This window comes from Anarhichas minor, unplaced genomic scaffold (genome assembly GCF_050575085.1).
Source record: "Anarhichas minor isolate MPS153535 unplaced genomic scaffold, ASM5057508v1 ptg000068l, whole genome shotgun sequence".
Lineage (NCBI taxonomy): Eukaryota > Metazoa > Chordata > Actinopteri > Perciformes > Anarhichadidae > Anarhichas > Anarhichas minor.
In genome coordinates this window covers 830,340-844,849 of record NW_027466514.1, presented here as the reverse complement: position 1 = coordinate 844,849, position 14,510 = coordinate 830,340, and the positions used below count along the sequence as shown (strand labels likewise).

Below are 14,510 nucleotides of genomic sequence, written 5' to 3'. Positions count from 1 at the left end.
CATGATGTTCATTTAGTACATTATGGTCCATTTAGAGTCAAACAGACCATAAAGCAGGGGATGCTTTAGGGCGGGGCTTACTGTGATTGACAGGTCTCTACCAGAGACGTATACGGTGTCTCTATGTCACTCCTCCTCAGTCCAGATATGGTCACTTCCTGTTTACTCGTTGCGAAAAAAACAACATGGTAATGGCCTTAATCCAAGATGGTGACGGTGAAATCTTTTCTTTTCCACCTCAGATGTTTTCAGAACCATATTTTGGTCACCAGTTAACACGGTCACTCGTTAAACTGAAACACCTGTGGCTTTGAAGCGGTGGTGATCCTGTCTGAATCCTGGAGAAACAAGCAGACATTCTGATGCTGGTAACAGTTTTAATTCAACGTTTAAAGCTTGATAACTCGTCCGGATGTCTGGAGCAAAACAACACTTCTGTTGCCAACATGCGCACTTTATATTTTTGATGGCGTCGGCTGTAAAAGAAGTCCTTTTTAAACAGGTCGTCTTCACAGTAATTTAAACCGGAGTGTGACTCAATATGAGGCTATGGGGGACAGCAAACGCCACTAAACAAACATGAGATATCTATGGATAAATGATTGACAGGTGTAGAAACACCTCAGCATTGACTTTCTCAACACCATGAAATATTCAACAACGCTCAACAGAGTCTCACGAGCTGGAAGATTTGTATTTCTTTGTTGTTGGTCTCAACAGATATCCACTAAAGATTTTCTGGTATCCAGCCAGAACGTCTGGTCCCACGTTCAGCAGCAGCATTAATGAGATCTGATTCATACATCAGCCTCAGAAGCAGTCTCACCCCCCTCCCCATTGCTTCATCTTTAATGGGCTCACACAGACCGTCTGGGAGCTCCTCTCTGCACCTGGCTGCATTTCTTCTCTTTCTTCTTGTCCTGTAACGTTTCAGACGAACACACTGCGGTCGCTGAGCTGAGCTCGTTGGGCCGATACCTTCCAGAAGAGGACGGAGAGACGAGAGAGAGGCAGCTGCTGATAGTTAAGACGTTTCCTTGTGAGGGGAGGAGGAGGAGGAGGGAAGGAGGAGGAGGAGGAGGAGGAGGAGGAGGGAAGGAAACGAAACGAGGGGAGTGCAGGGTTTGTTGCTGGCTGGAAAGAGGAGGAGGAAGGAGGTTCCTCTGTTTTGTTTTTTTCTACGCAGTTGTCGGCGAGAGGCAGCGCGAGCAGACGGCTCGGGGAGTTCCTTTACCTGATTTTTTTTATTTTTTATTATTTCTGTATGTTGGTATTTCGCGGCGGTGCGTTCAGGGTGCAGCATGGAAGACAAGTCTCTGTTCAGTCTGCACAGAGCGCTCGCTCAGCCCGTCAAGATGTGCATGTTCGATTTCCCCGTCACCATCCTGGACGACCTGGTGAGCGCCGCAGAGAGCTGTGTGTGTGTGTGTGTGTGTGTGTGTGTGTGTGTGTGTGTGTGTCCAGTATGTATATCTTAATGTGTGAGTGTGTACATGTGCAGGCCTGCAGCTGTGTGCTTGTGTTTATTTGTGTACTTATACACATGTAAATGTGTGTGTAGTTAATATATATATATGTGTGTGTGTGTGTGTGTGTTATTTGCGTGGTTCACAGTATTAACACCTAAATGGTTGTTTTCTGGTCCGATCCAAAAGCTGATTTTGCTGCTTTTCTCTACTTATTTTATTTTTGGGTTTCACACCTCGGACTAATTAACAGCCAATTAGTGCTCGTGAACAAACGTCACATGACTCACTGGAAGTTTAACGAGCTCAGAAACGAGTCAGCGGCCCCTCAGCTAGTAACGTGGTGCCTTGTTCTGTCCTGCTCTGCTCTCTCACCTCACCATGACCCTCTGGTTACCTTCATCATGATGATGATGATGGTGATGATGGTGGTGATGATGTGTTTACCTGGATTTGCTTCTGACTGTCAGTGTTTAATTGCCCCACATGGGAGCATATGTTTTTAAAAATAATTGTTCTTCCTCGTCCACGTGGACACAACGCAAGATAAAAACTAATTGATCTTTGCGTGTGTGTGTGTGTGTGTGTGTGTGTGTGTGTGTGTGTGTGCGTGTGTGTGTGTGTGTGTGTGTGCGTGCGTGTGTGTGTGTGTGTGTGCGTGTGTGTGCGTGTGTGTGTGTGTGTGTGTGTGTGTGTGTGTGTGCGCGTGTGTGCCCTCTGATATTCTGACATGTTTGGTCGTGTCTGTAGTAATAACAATAATCCCACATGGCCTGATGAACGTGTTCCTGTGTCAGCGTGTTAATAAATGCTGAGGCTGAAAACAGATTTAACGCTGATATTAAACCTGGAGGGTCACAGACGGTTCTCTGTCGTAAACGGATCTATTTGTTCATATTTAACGATGTATAACGATTTGCAAAATTATCTTATTGAGATTGTTTTGACTGATATTTGAGGGATTGATCATTTTTACATCATTATTCTCATTTTTAATCATTTTAAAAACATATAAACGTGATCATGGTGTTATTTTTGTGTGAATATTGTGATATTGAGATTTCGATAGAATTTAGAATAATTGTTCTTGTGTCCCTTTTGAATGATAATGGTTTATAGATTTTGGACTAAAATGAGCTCATTCTTATTTTATTATATCCGGTGTTTAAATACATACAAACTGCCTTGTTTTCCCATAAAAATACTCTTTTTAGCTTCTTTTTCCAAACATAAAAACACTATATGGCCAAAAGTGTCCTGAAGGTCTCTGTGGAGGTTCCTTAGTTCAAGGTAAGGGAACCCCTCAATGCTGCAGCGTATAGTAATATTTCAGACAGTTATTCCTCCAGCTGTGTGTAGCGTCTGTCCTCGTATAGCTCTCCACCTGTGGACATCCTGTCTACTGAGTTCTAACCTGCTGCAGAGCCAACGACCTCATATAATCGGTCTTCCTGTGGAGCACCTCAGGTCATGTTGTATGAAATTTGCTCCAACGATAATATTGAATTAGATCTGATGCTCTGCAGTGTGAGACGCGTTCTCACCCGATTGTGTTTCACGCGTCCTGGATTCCTCCTCTGGAGTTCACATGAAGTCACTCTCGTTCTCTGCTGGTCCCGTTTGAGATGAAGTCCAGACTAGTGGTGTTGGTTTTATTTAGGTATTAAAGTGAAACCACAAGTCTTCTGTGGCTCTGGAGGAGCTTCGTCAAGTCTGATGAAGTCACAGTGAAGTCATCATGTTCTCTAAATACACAGAGAGTCTGTGTTACAAACACTGTGGAAGATGCTACTGAGTGCATTATGGGAAATGTAGTATCCTGGGTTTTTAGGTGCTGGACCTGGATATAAAATCAGTATTTCTTGTAGAATGTAGTTTTTTAGCGAGGAACTTGAATGACTACGGTCATTTTAAGATGTTTTTACAGCAATATAAAATAGATATTACAGAGGGAATTATGATCTGTTTAACTATTTAATGTTTTTAATACACTGTTATTGAATCAATACTCAGTGGTACACAAGTTCAGGTCTTGCAATCTGTATCGGTCGGGAAGAAATGGAGCAGAGATGTGAGAAGTTGTTGACAGCCAACGACTCTCTAAAGGAAATGAATGGATGTCTGCAGACTTGTTGATAGCGTGTTGATTCTCTGAGGAAGTATTTTATCAACGCGTCAACATTGAGACATCTTTTCAACAAACAACTGGAGCATTTTATTCATCAACATTTAGATATGGTGCACAATTACACTCCTGCCCAAGTGTTATGGGCAGGAGAACAAATATGCAGATTTTCTTCTTCCTCGAGCAGTTATTGTACCGTCGCTCTTTGCTCCCACTCGGTCCCCGAAGCCTCCCCCCCCCCCCCCCCCCCCCCCCCACAGATGATCTGGTGCTGATCTGAGTCAGGCCGTCTGAACGGCAACCGAGTCCAAAGGGGATCAAGCTGAGAGGCTTAAGTCTAGAAAAGGGCAGAAAAAGGTCAGGAAGCAAGGCGAGGAAGGAGACACAAGGCTGGAAAGCTTTGGCTTACATAGCACAATAGACAATTTGGCAGAGAACAATGGCTCGAGGGGAGGTGTGTTTACAGTGGGGACACACTGGGGACCACTACAGGACACGGAGGGACACGGTGTTAGCGACTCGCTACAGAGCAAGAAAGATGTCTTCACATTTAGCTTTCTCTTTTCTTAGCTTTCTCTCTGTTGTTGCTTCTCCGACACACAGGACGCTGGTTAATGAGCTGAAATTGTTCACTGATTTTGCACCATAAAGTGTCGGTTGGTTCTGAAGACTACGAGTTTTAAAATAAAGAAAACATCTGGAGGAGCTACATAGAAGTGAGCTTACCAGACTTCTGTTCTAGAGCTGCACCCAATGTCCTGTTGTTTGGCTTCGTCATGTTTTATGACCTTAATCAACCTAAAAGAAAATGAAGCCAGAGCCTCACTATGAACTAAGTGATCCATCAGATTAAATGAGTTGGACTTTCTTTGATGGATGTTGCTCGTGAGTCCTGCTTCCCTTTGTTTTTAAAGGCTAAACGACAACAAATATGGATTGAAGCAGAAGCAGACTTTTGGAAATGATAACATTAATCATATTGACTGTTGGACTTTAAAACGCTCTGGAGTTATTGGAAGTGTTTGGATCACATGAGTCTGAAGCAATCGTACGCAGCCACCACTGGAATCTAACTCTACAAGTAGCACAATGCTAACAATGTTAGCGTCACCTTTATCTGTAGAGGTGCAGAAATACCCGTTTTAACGCATTGAATGGAGGTGCTGCGGTACAGCCTATAGTATGTAGCCCGACTAGCATAGCACACCTGACTGTCGGAGGTCAAGATGTATTCTGGGTAATGTAGGCGCCAGAGGTTTTTTGAAGGGGAATGAGAGGATTTAGGTCTAAACACTGTATGGACTATAGACAAACAGAAATCTGCAACAGATCTTGTTTGTTTCTCATTTTCATGTACAAAAAGTTGCATAATATTTTAACATTAAAGGAGTTTATGAACATTAACCTAGCAGCTAACAACTGTTATCTTTGTAAAGATGTAGTGGAGCAATGGTACACACCGTTAGCTCTGTCACCACTTTTCACAGTAGTTTCCACTGTTAGCACCGTTAGCTAGCAGCCTCCTGCTCTGCGTCGCCATGTTGAGAGCCGTTGAGAGGCAATCAAAATGCTCCCAATCTCAGATCTTACACCTTTAATATAGACATCATAGTTTATGTGGCTAAACCGATACCAGATAGATTCACGTTGTTTTTTTCAAGTTGTGAAATTCGTTTTTTCTCAACAGATAACAGAAGCAGCACTGGAAGTAGCTAAATGCAGATAGACAACATTCATTTGTGTACAAAATAGGATTATTTATAATCTGACAGAAATACCTCACAAGAGAGAAAGAAACAGCCTTTGAAGCGGATAAAATGAAACGGTGAAGCTCGGTTTGATAACAGATTCTGAAGGATGCCGTCGCTCTAATCAATAAAGAAACGCAGAACAATAACAGTAAAAACAACAAACAGCGAGAGGCTGCTTCATGTCTCTCTTCAGCCTGGATGGTTGTCAGGTTGCCTCTCCCATGCGATCTCCCAGTTGGCTGCCGTTGACACGAAACAGCGTTTTTAAATGCCAGGACCTCGGAGGAGGACCTGAATGGCTCTGCCGGGATAATGGCCGGAGATAAATCCAGCGGCTGTGAGAGGCTGTGAGAGGCAGCTCAGACCGGCTCCACCGGGTGTGAATGGGAAGCTTCTTCTTGTCTCTGTCCGTTGCTGAGAAACTCCGTCGTGAGGTTTCATTTCCCAGAGCAGCAGGAACAGAGCGCGTGTCTGTAAATGGAAAAAATAAAAGGGTCAGGTGGTTTGTTTCAAGTTGCTCTTCAGGTAAACCAGATGTTCTTCCACCTGCCTTGTGTTCTTCTTTATTTACTGAAAAGTATGAGCGTGCATATTGTACATCCAGACGAGTTATCGAGCTTTAAACATTGATTTAAAACAGTAAACAGCATCAGAATGTCTGCTTGTTTCATGTTCAGTTGTCAGAGTCGATATTCCAACAACGGACTCGAGTTCTATCAGGACCGGTTCAGAGCAACAGGTGTTTCAGTTAAATGAGTGACCGTGTTAACTGGTGACTCTCAGCCAAATGCATTCAATGGTTGGTAGATTATAAACACAGATATTTAAAACTGGTTGAAGGTTTTTCACAACGAGCAACCTCGACTCATTCTGCTGAGTCACCAGTTAACACGGTCACTGGTGAAACTGAAACACCAGCAGCGTCTACAGCTTCAAGCTGTTAACCGTGTTGACTACCACTGGACTGTGTGTTAAACCAGAATCAAGTGAAAGCTCTGAGTGTCTTCATGGAGTCTGACGTTCTGTTCATGAACACAGAGAACAGAGTTGATCATCTGGTGACTTGTAGCTCCTGATGTCTCTCTGGTGGAACGTGACACAGATACATGTTTATATCTGGACTCTAAATACTGGACCACCAGCTGATGTCTTCTACTCTCTGATCTCTTTGTGTAGGTTGAATTCTCCATCTTTGCTGGTTAAAGTTCTCACATAGCTCCTCAAGCTGTTGCACACAGATGATATCTGGTCACCTGCCAAAGTTAACCACTGATGTATTCTCTGTGGGTGCTAATATTTCCCTCCTTTAGTGAACCAGGGAAGTCCCTGTGGGTGTCACTGCCTCATCTTTAGCTTTCATTTTCTGTCTGACGGTGCTGAAGTGTCTGAACACCGCAGCGTTGCAGCGTTGCGGCGTTGCTGTTGTTGCATCACTCCCAGGTTTCACTTCACCTTTGACGGACCTGCTGGACCGACTGCTCTAGTTTCTGGAAACCCCTTCTTTCCTCGGCACAAGTTAATTTTTTCTAGTGTTGCTCCTCGCGTTGTTGACTCAGCTGGTAAAGCAAATATGCTCGAGCAGAGCGGCGGTGGGGGGCGGGGGGGTCCATCCAATCTGTGTTGAGGGGAGTGGGAGCTCCGGGGGCCCGGTCATGGGTTTTTAGGACTATTTGGATCCTGAGATCTCTACAGCGGTTCTGAGGGGAGTCGTGATGTTGTGCTGGAGCCGGTGGAGCTGTGGACTGCTGCTCAGGACAGGCGTCTGCTGGGACGGGGAGGACTGTTACAGGACAGTCAGGAGGGCGGGCAGACAGGTTTGAGTCATGTTCTCTCTTGTTTTCGGACATAAATCTCTCACCGTAAAGAAACATGGCCGCTCGGTGTCTCTCTGAGGACACGGAGACTTTACTGTCAGTAGAACTCTGTGGAACCAAAAGGTCTCCGGCCTCAGTCTAACTTCATGTATTGTTCTGTAAAACACTCATGAACGTTTGTCTCTCAGAACCGGCTGAAATAAACCATCTTCATTCACAAAGAATGAAGACATTATGAAGACAGTCGTGTGTGTGAAACACAGAAAGCTCCCAAATTACAACAGTCATGGTGAAGACTGAAACATATTTGTGTTATGCCTTTATTGTGACACCATTCAAAGTCTGGAAATGTGTAAAGAAACACATTTCTAGATCTGCATAGAAACTAAAGTATTAAAGGGACAATTCGTGAGATTTTCAGTTCCTCATAATGAAAAATACATTTGCGGGAAATTAACAGAATCGCTGTTTCAAAGACTTTCTAAATTCCACTTTTAATTAGACAGAGAAGCTGTTTCTTGTCTCCTTTAAATGGTTCCATATTCAGTGCTTCAGAGTGTTCACAGTGTGCTCTCAGTACTGTGATACGTACAGAGTGTCCTGGTTAACATGCACATCGCGTTAACACAGCGTCTGATTTAAGAGGGAGCTTTGTTGAATGTCAGACACTTTTCTCTCTCCTGACGTCATCACATGGATGTAAAAATGCAACAAAAACATCTTTAAAAAGAAAACGTATGCTGATGTATCGTCACCACTTGTAGAACAGATACAAGTATTTATTTACAGACTCGGACTTTGTCCCGAACTTGTGGACTTTAGACTTATTTTCATGTTGACGGCTGTGAGACTCGTCTTATTTGACGAGGGGGGGGGTTCAGTTCAGCAGAAAAATAACAAACAACTGCACAATGATCCATTTTATTTGTTTATTAAGAACACAGCCGTGTCTGTCAGACTAAACCTTTGGTTTGGTGTTATTGACTTTTTATTATGAAAATAAAGAACAACTTTATTAACTCATTTATTTAATTCATTCACAGAACTGAAACATTTTGTACTTTAGAGATAATCTGTTATTCATATGAATGTATTGATTAGTGCAGCTTTAAATCAGCAGCAAAGGAAAACGTGACACCTTCACATTTAAATGTTTGAACCCTAAAAACTAATTTTAACTAAACACAAGAAGTCTTTCCTGTGACTTCTTCATGAGCAGTCGTTGTTACGCTACATCGATGTTTTATAATCCGTTTATTCTCCGTGTATTAGTTGTGTAACTCTGTCCTCCCTCCAAGCTTTTCATTTGTTGGAAACATTGTGCGCCTTGGCAGCAACCCAGTGCAACCACAGACCTCCACTGGGGCCCAGTGAGCCTCCACTGGGGGGCGGAGTGCCTTGCTCAGTGGCGTCCTGACAGCCCTTTCACAGAAGTAGAAGTAGAGAGTTTTAACCTCTCCGGGATGGAAATCTTTTGCCACGTTGACGTCCATTTTCTCTCGTCTCTTGCCGGGTGTGGTAACCTCTTTAACTAAACCTCTTTTAAATAAACGGCTCTTCGTATCTATTTGTGTTTGAGTGAAGCCGTGTGCTTTGTGAGAGAGGATAAGTAAAGATGGAGGGTTGTTAGCGTCGCTCTCCTCGGGGATCATTGGAGCATGTCGCAGCAGCAGCAGCACAACATCCTCTGGTATTGATTTCCAGCAGATGGGAGCAGAGCTTAACTTAAATCACAGCAGACTTAAAGTTGTCCGTTCCTCTGAGCTCGCAGAGATCTCTGGGATTCAGACCATATGGGTTTATTTATTCCTTACTGGGACAAGAATACCATGTTTGGACTGAGGAGGAGTGACGTAGAGACGCCGTATATGTCTCTGGTAGACCTGTCAATCACTGTGTAGCCCCGCCCTAAAGCATCCCCTGCTTTATGGTCTGTTTGACTCTAAATGGACCATAATGTACTAAATGAACATCATGCTGTATTGAAGAAGACTTGAAACTAGAGATTGAGACCATAAACTCATGTTTACAATGTTTACTGAGGTAATAAATCAAGAGAGAAGTCGAGTCATTTTCTCATAGACTTCTATACAACCAGAGGAGTCGCCCCCTGGTGGACACTAGAGAGAATGCAGCTTTAACACATGAAGCATCGGCTTCACTCCGCAGAACCGGAGGTTGACTCCTGGTTTAATCTGATACTTTATGAGTCCTGGTGTACAATCTACCAGTAGTGCAAAGAACATTGTCAGAAAAAGTAAACACTGGTGTCTAGCATGCTGCTCTGAGTCGTTCCTCCTCAGGTTGTATTACTGGAGTACAGCACAGATCAGACAGGAAGCACTCACATTAAACACTTTTACTCCAGGGCAGACTTTCTTTTAGGTTTCGACGTTCTGGTGTCAGGTGCACTGCAATAAGTCTCATTGCAGTTTGATTGATGTGTTCATGTTGACGAGCTGCAATGTGAGAAAAGGCTGACAAACACTCTTTACACTCTTTATACTCTTCATACTGGTCATTCCCAAAGACTGTGTTGCAGGAGAGTTTATTAGGGCCGCATTTATATCTTTATTTCACCTTTTAACCACATGATATCAAATATAGACTAGTACATTGTGTTTGTTTAACTGTCTGTTAACGCTGCCTAAATGCATTTATTTGGTCTCATTTATAACGTATTTATTGTGTATATCTTCTGTCCTTATTTGCGTGATTTCATATCTCGATAACGATATATATGACGATATGGCAAGTTTTCTGTTGATCCAATAAACAAACAGTCTATATGGAATAAACACATGTTTTTCATAAACTCTTGTGTGAGTTAAAAACTAGTATTTTTGTATTTTCTCATTTTATTTAGAATATAAATGCAAAATAATCAGATTTTCTCAAAAATATTAGTTAGTATTTGCTCGTTATTATCAATTTAGATGCAGAATTGTGTATCGCGATATCTGGATATATGATTCCATTAAAAGAGGATAAATGATCTTGAACAAAGAGTTTAATTGATTTATTCAGTGACAAAACCAACCAATTAATCAGACTTCTCGTCTGACGTCTGACCACCTAACATTTTATTTTTCATAAACAGTTTAGATTTAATTTGACTTTCTGTATTTATGATCTGCTGACATAAAAACTGTATTTTTATACTTTCTGTTTCACGATCAATGCTGTTCTACAGGCCACTCACCACACACACACACACACACACACACACACACACACACACACACACACACACACACACACACACACACACACACACACACACACACACACACACACCAGCAGCTGCAGCCTTCATTGAGTTATGAAGCGCAGCAGCTCGGCCGGTGGAGGTCAGACATGTTTGTAGTTCTATTCGTCTCTCAGCTGGTGCAGCAGATGTTCTCCTTTACAATCTGCTCCATCACTCTCACACCTGTTCTTACAAAAAACAACATATTTGGAAATAAATAACCTTGATTAAAGTCCACCATTACTCATGTGTGAAGGGGCCGGTCTGCTGCGTTCGTTTGCTTTGTCGACATATCTTCCTCTCGTTTGAACCGGCTGGATTAATTAGAGTCGCTAATCATTTTATAAGCTCGGCAGACATCTTATTAAGATGATGGATCTCTTGGTGTGGTGGTTGTTCCTGCTGCTGGCCAGTAGGGGGCAGTGCTGGGTGTCTAACTGACGGAGGCTCCTTCATCAGAGATGAGCTCAGACTCACCTTCTTCTTCTTCTGGTGGATCTTTGAGTTTGTTTTTCAGAGTTTTCATGCATTCGTTCTCATTAGTTTGCTGGTTTATCGTGAACTTTAACTTGTTGTTGTTGCTGACCGTCATGAAAAAAGTGCTCATATTTAGCAAATATGTATCCTTTTTATTATTACAGCTTTTCACACATGATTTATATATCATTGTGAATTCATGTGTGTATTTTTATGTTTATTTTTGAATGATAAGTCGATTTAAAATTAAACATTTGAGACATCACCTCACATCAACTAAAAAAAAAAAATAATTCTGACATTTTATAGACCAAAGAAACCAAATGAATCATTATTTAAAGCAAATAATAGTCCGATTAATCAATAATTACACAATCATTAGTTGTATTCTTACTCAGATCTTTGCTTCAGAATAAGTCTAAAGTAAAAGTCATTAAAAATGTTATTTAAATAAGTGATGACGGCACACATTATGCAAAATAAGAATTATAATACATATATAATATAAATATATTAAAGTTACACAGTGCAGCATTTTCAAACTGAAAAGTTAAACTCATTTTAAATACTTTAATCACTGCTGGGTAGATTTTGCTTTATATATTTTTTTAAAGTGACGACTGAAGCTCTTTAATGTAACTGTGGAAAAAAATGAAGTAAAACTTTCAGTGTTTCCCTCTTAATGTGGAGGGGAAATGAAAATACTGATGTACAAGTACCTTTAAACTGTACTCAAGTCTAATGTTCATGCAGAGTCAGTGAACTGTACATCATGTTTTCTTCTTCTCTCATACCAACCTGCTGCCATAGTGAGAGCAGAAACAATACTCACGTCATTTCCCAAAGGCGTGAACGTAACGCTGCCTTCAGGAACACCTCGTAGATCTGTGATTCACAGAGGACACGTTGTCAGAGGACACAGAATAGTTCTCGTTAAGAAACAGAAACGACTTCATTAAATGTCATATGGTACTAATTCATATCGGTGACTTTAAGGAACATAATGATCTATTATTATTATAATCATATTCTGATATTCTAATATTATATATAAATGTACATTCAGCATTTTAAATGCATATTCTGAAAAGGGAAAATTTAGTAAGTGGCAAATAAATAAAATAAGTAAATTCTACTGATTTATAGGGAGAAAACCAAATGTGGAAAATGATTATGATATATTATTTATTCCAAAATCAACTATTGAAAATTTGGAGAAAAGAAAACTTACAAAAGCAGTTTAAAAACAATGCTAAATAAGTACTGAACATTATGAACACAACAAAACAATAAAGGAAAAAACATACAATGTTATAGAGATTATATATATATTATATACTGTATATATATATATATATATATATATATATATATATATTACAATACTCTGCTTGTATACAAGATTTGTGCAAATATATGTACAGACGTAATGAAGTGTATGAATTAATCTATAACTATCATAATTATTATTAAACACCAGCTGATTGTTGTGTAAATATATAAATGTTTAAAATATTATAGAGCTGAAATAATGTATGTTTTTGTTTTAGAGCATATCGGCCATGTTTTCTCAGAATTAATATAAATAACACTTTAACAAGGGTTAGGGTTATTTACCGAGTATTTAATATTTCCGAGGTGCCCTGAAGGCAGCACAGGCCTTGGGGGCGTGGTTTAGAAAATCCCCAGAGTGACTCGTCTAAACGCGTCAGACAGCAGAAGATCCGCAGACAGCAGCACCGGCTCTCCGGTTAACAACAAAAAACAACACAGATTAAAACAAAAAGAAAATGTCGCTTCCGTGTTAAGAAAAACAGATTATAACAGTAAAAAAAAATGTCGCTACCGTCTCCGTGACGGAACCGCTCGGCTCTGCGGGCATCCGTGGTCCATTTCCCGGAGGATGCACACCGAGCAGCCGGTCGAGATGTTTGACTCGTCGTGGAGGGTGCGCAACATTTGGGACGGGGTGAGGATGGAGGTGACGGAGGACCGGAGCCCGGTGGTGCTGCACAGCCTCACGCACCTGGACCCGGACCTCCCGCTGATGGAGGTGAGGTGGGAAGGACTGCAGGTCCGTTAGGTGGTGCAGATTGTTGTGTGTTGTGATTTAGGAGGACGTCCCGGGACCCGGACTGGTTAGAGGGTCCAGGGATTAGGATTCCTGGATGATCCTGAACTAATAAGAAATCACTCAAAGTCACAAATAAAAGGAGTTTAATTTGAGGCCAGTTTCCACCAAGTTACATACATTTATTTAGAGGTATTAGTACACAGAAACTAATGTTAAAAGCAGATTTGATTAACCAGTTTAATACATATTTAAACAATTTATAGGAATCCAAAACATGCAGTGAATAAGTTCTCATGTATGAGATATGATTTTAAAGCCTTATTATAATAATATAGATGATATTTAAATCAAATGCTGGGTAGCTGGAAAACAAAAGGGATATGTTGTGTTTTAGTTTTGTTTTCACTCTGATGGTGTACTTTATATTACTGCGTACACAGAGTGCTGTAACAGGAGGACGGCTTCTTCTCTGCTGCTCACACATTCAGTACAATACCGACCGAAACCTTGCTCTGCAGCCGTCAGTGAGTCATGAGTATTAATACTGCTCATACTGTCGACTACTGACAGTCAGAACACCAGTGTGTCTGTGTCAGGTTTACTGTAGTAAGGATTCAATGACGGGTCTATTAGAGATTAATAATAATAATAATAATAAGAGTTTACAGGGTTTCTATTGTCGAGTAATCAGCTGATTGTTTTGTTGTTGTTTCGCCAATAAAAAGTCAATAAATACAAAAAAAAGGGAATTTCAGTCCAAAACCTAAAGAGATTTGATTTACAATGATATGAAACAGAGAACTTAATAATCGAATAATCAAATTAGAGAAGCTGGAAATGTGCCTCAAAGTATTAATTAATTAATTAATTAATTAATTTTAGATTTATTTATCCAGGAAAAGGCCTCGTTAGAGAGTCAACATTTTATTTGCAAGAGCGTCCGAGAACAAAGACGGGACGTCAAACAAATAATAACAAATATAAAAACATGGATCAGATCTTCAGATCTGATCCATGATGGTCCGTCCGATAGTTGAGGTGTTTTAGGGGGGACCAGCTGACCGACTTCAGTCCACTCTGAGCTCATTTCATTTCATAACGTCTTTAATTCTCCTCTTCAAACCCCATGACCCCAAGATACCGTCGCTCTGTTATCTGTCCTCATTCTGATGGATTAAGTGGAATTGTTCTCCAGAACATTCTATCAGATCAGGAGGAGGGAGGATGAGGAATCATATTTAATCGGTCTCGGATCGGACCAGGACCACGTGGATCTGGTCTCCCTCCGTCTGTTCACTTTACGCTCCGCTCGGTTCCGTCATCGATCTGGACTGATACATCACAAGTGAGCTTCCCTTTAGAGAGGTAGCTCCAGCTCTAATCTAATCCTCTCCTCCAACACAATTACCTAATGCTTAATCCCCCCACACCCAGTCCTGCAGGGGCCGAGTCCCAGAGAGTCCCAGAGAGTCCCAGAGAGTCCCAGAGAGTCCCAGGGAGTCTCAGAGAGTCCCAGAGAGTCTCAGAGAGTCTCAGAGAGTCCCAGAGAGTCC

At 41.3% G+C, this 14,510-nt stretch overlaps 1 protein-coding gene across 4 annotated transcripts in view; it reads left to right on the top strand.

The window, feature by feature from the left end:
- Positions 1–14,510, top strand: part of LOC142934371 (ral guanine nucleotide dissociation stimulator-like) — a 45,344-nt gene that overhangs the window by 5,427 nt on the left and 25,407 nt on the right. For 2 of the 4 annotated variants that reach the window (XM_076078924.1, XM_076078922.1), the window contains exon 1: positions 12,508–12,936. The exons of 1 other annotated variant lie outside the window; for it this stretch is intronic. In XM_076078924.1, the coding sequence (XP_075935039.1) occupies positions 12,787–12,936 (150 nt within the window). In that variant the 5' untranslated portion in view covers positions 12,508–12,786. Of the gene's footprint in view, positions 1–1,109; positions 1,398–12,507; positions 12,937–14,510 lie in introns of those variants that run through there. One more of the 4 variants, XM_076078923.1, reaches the window with a different exon arrangement.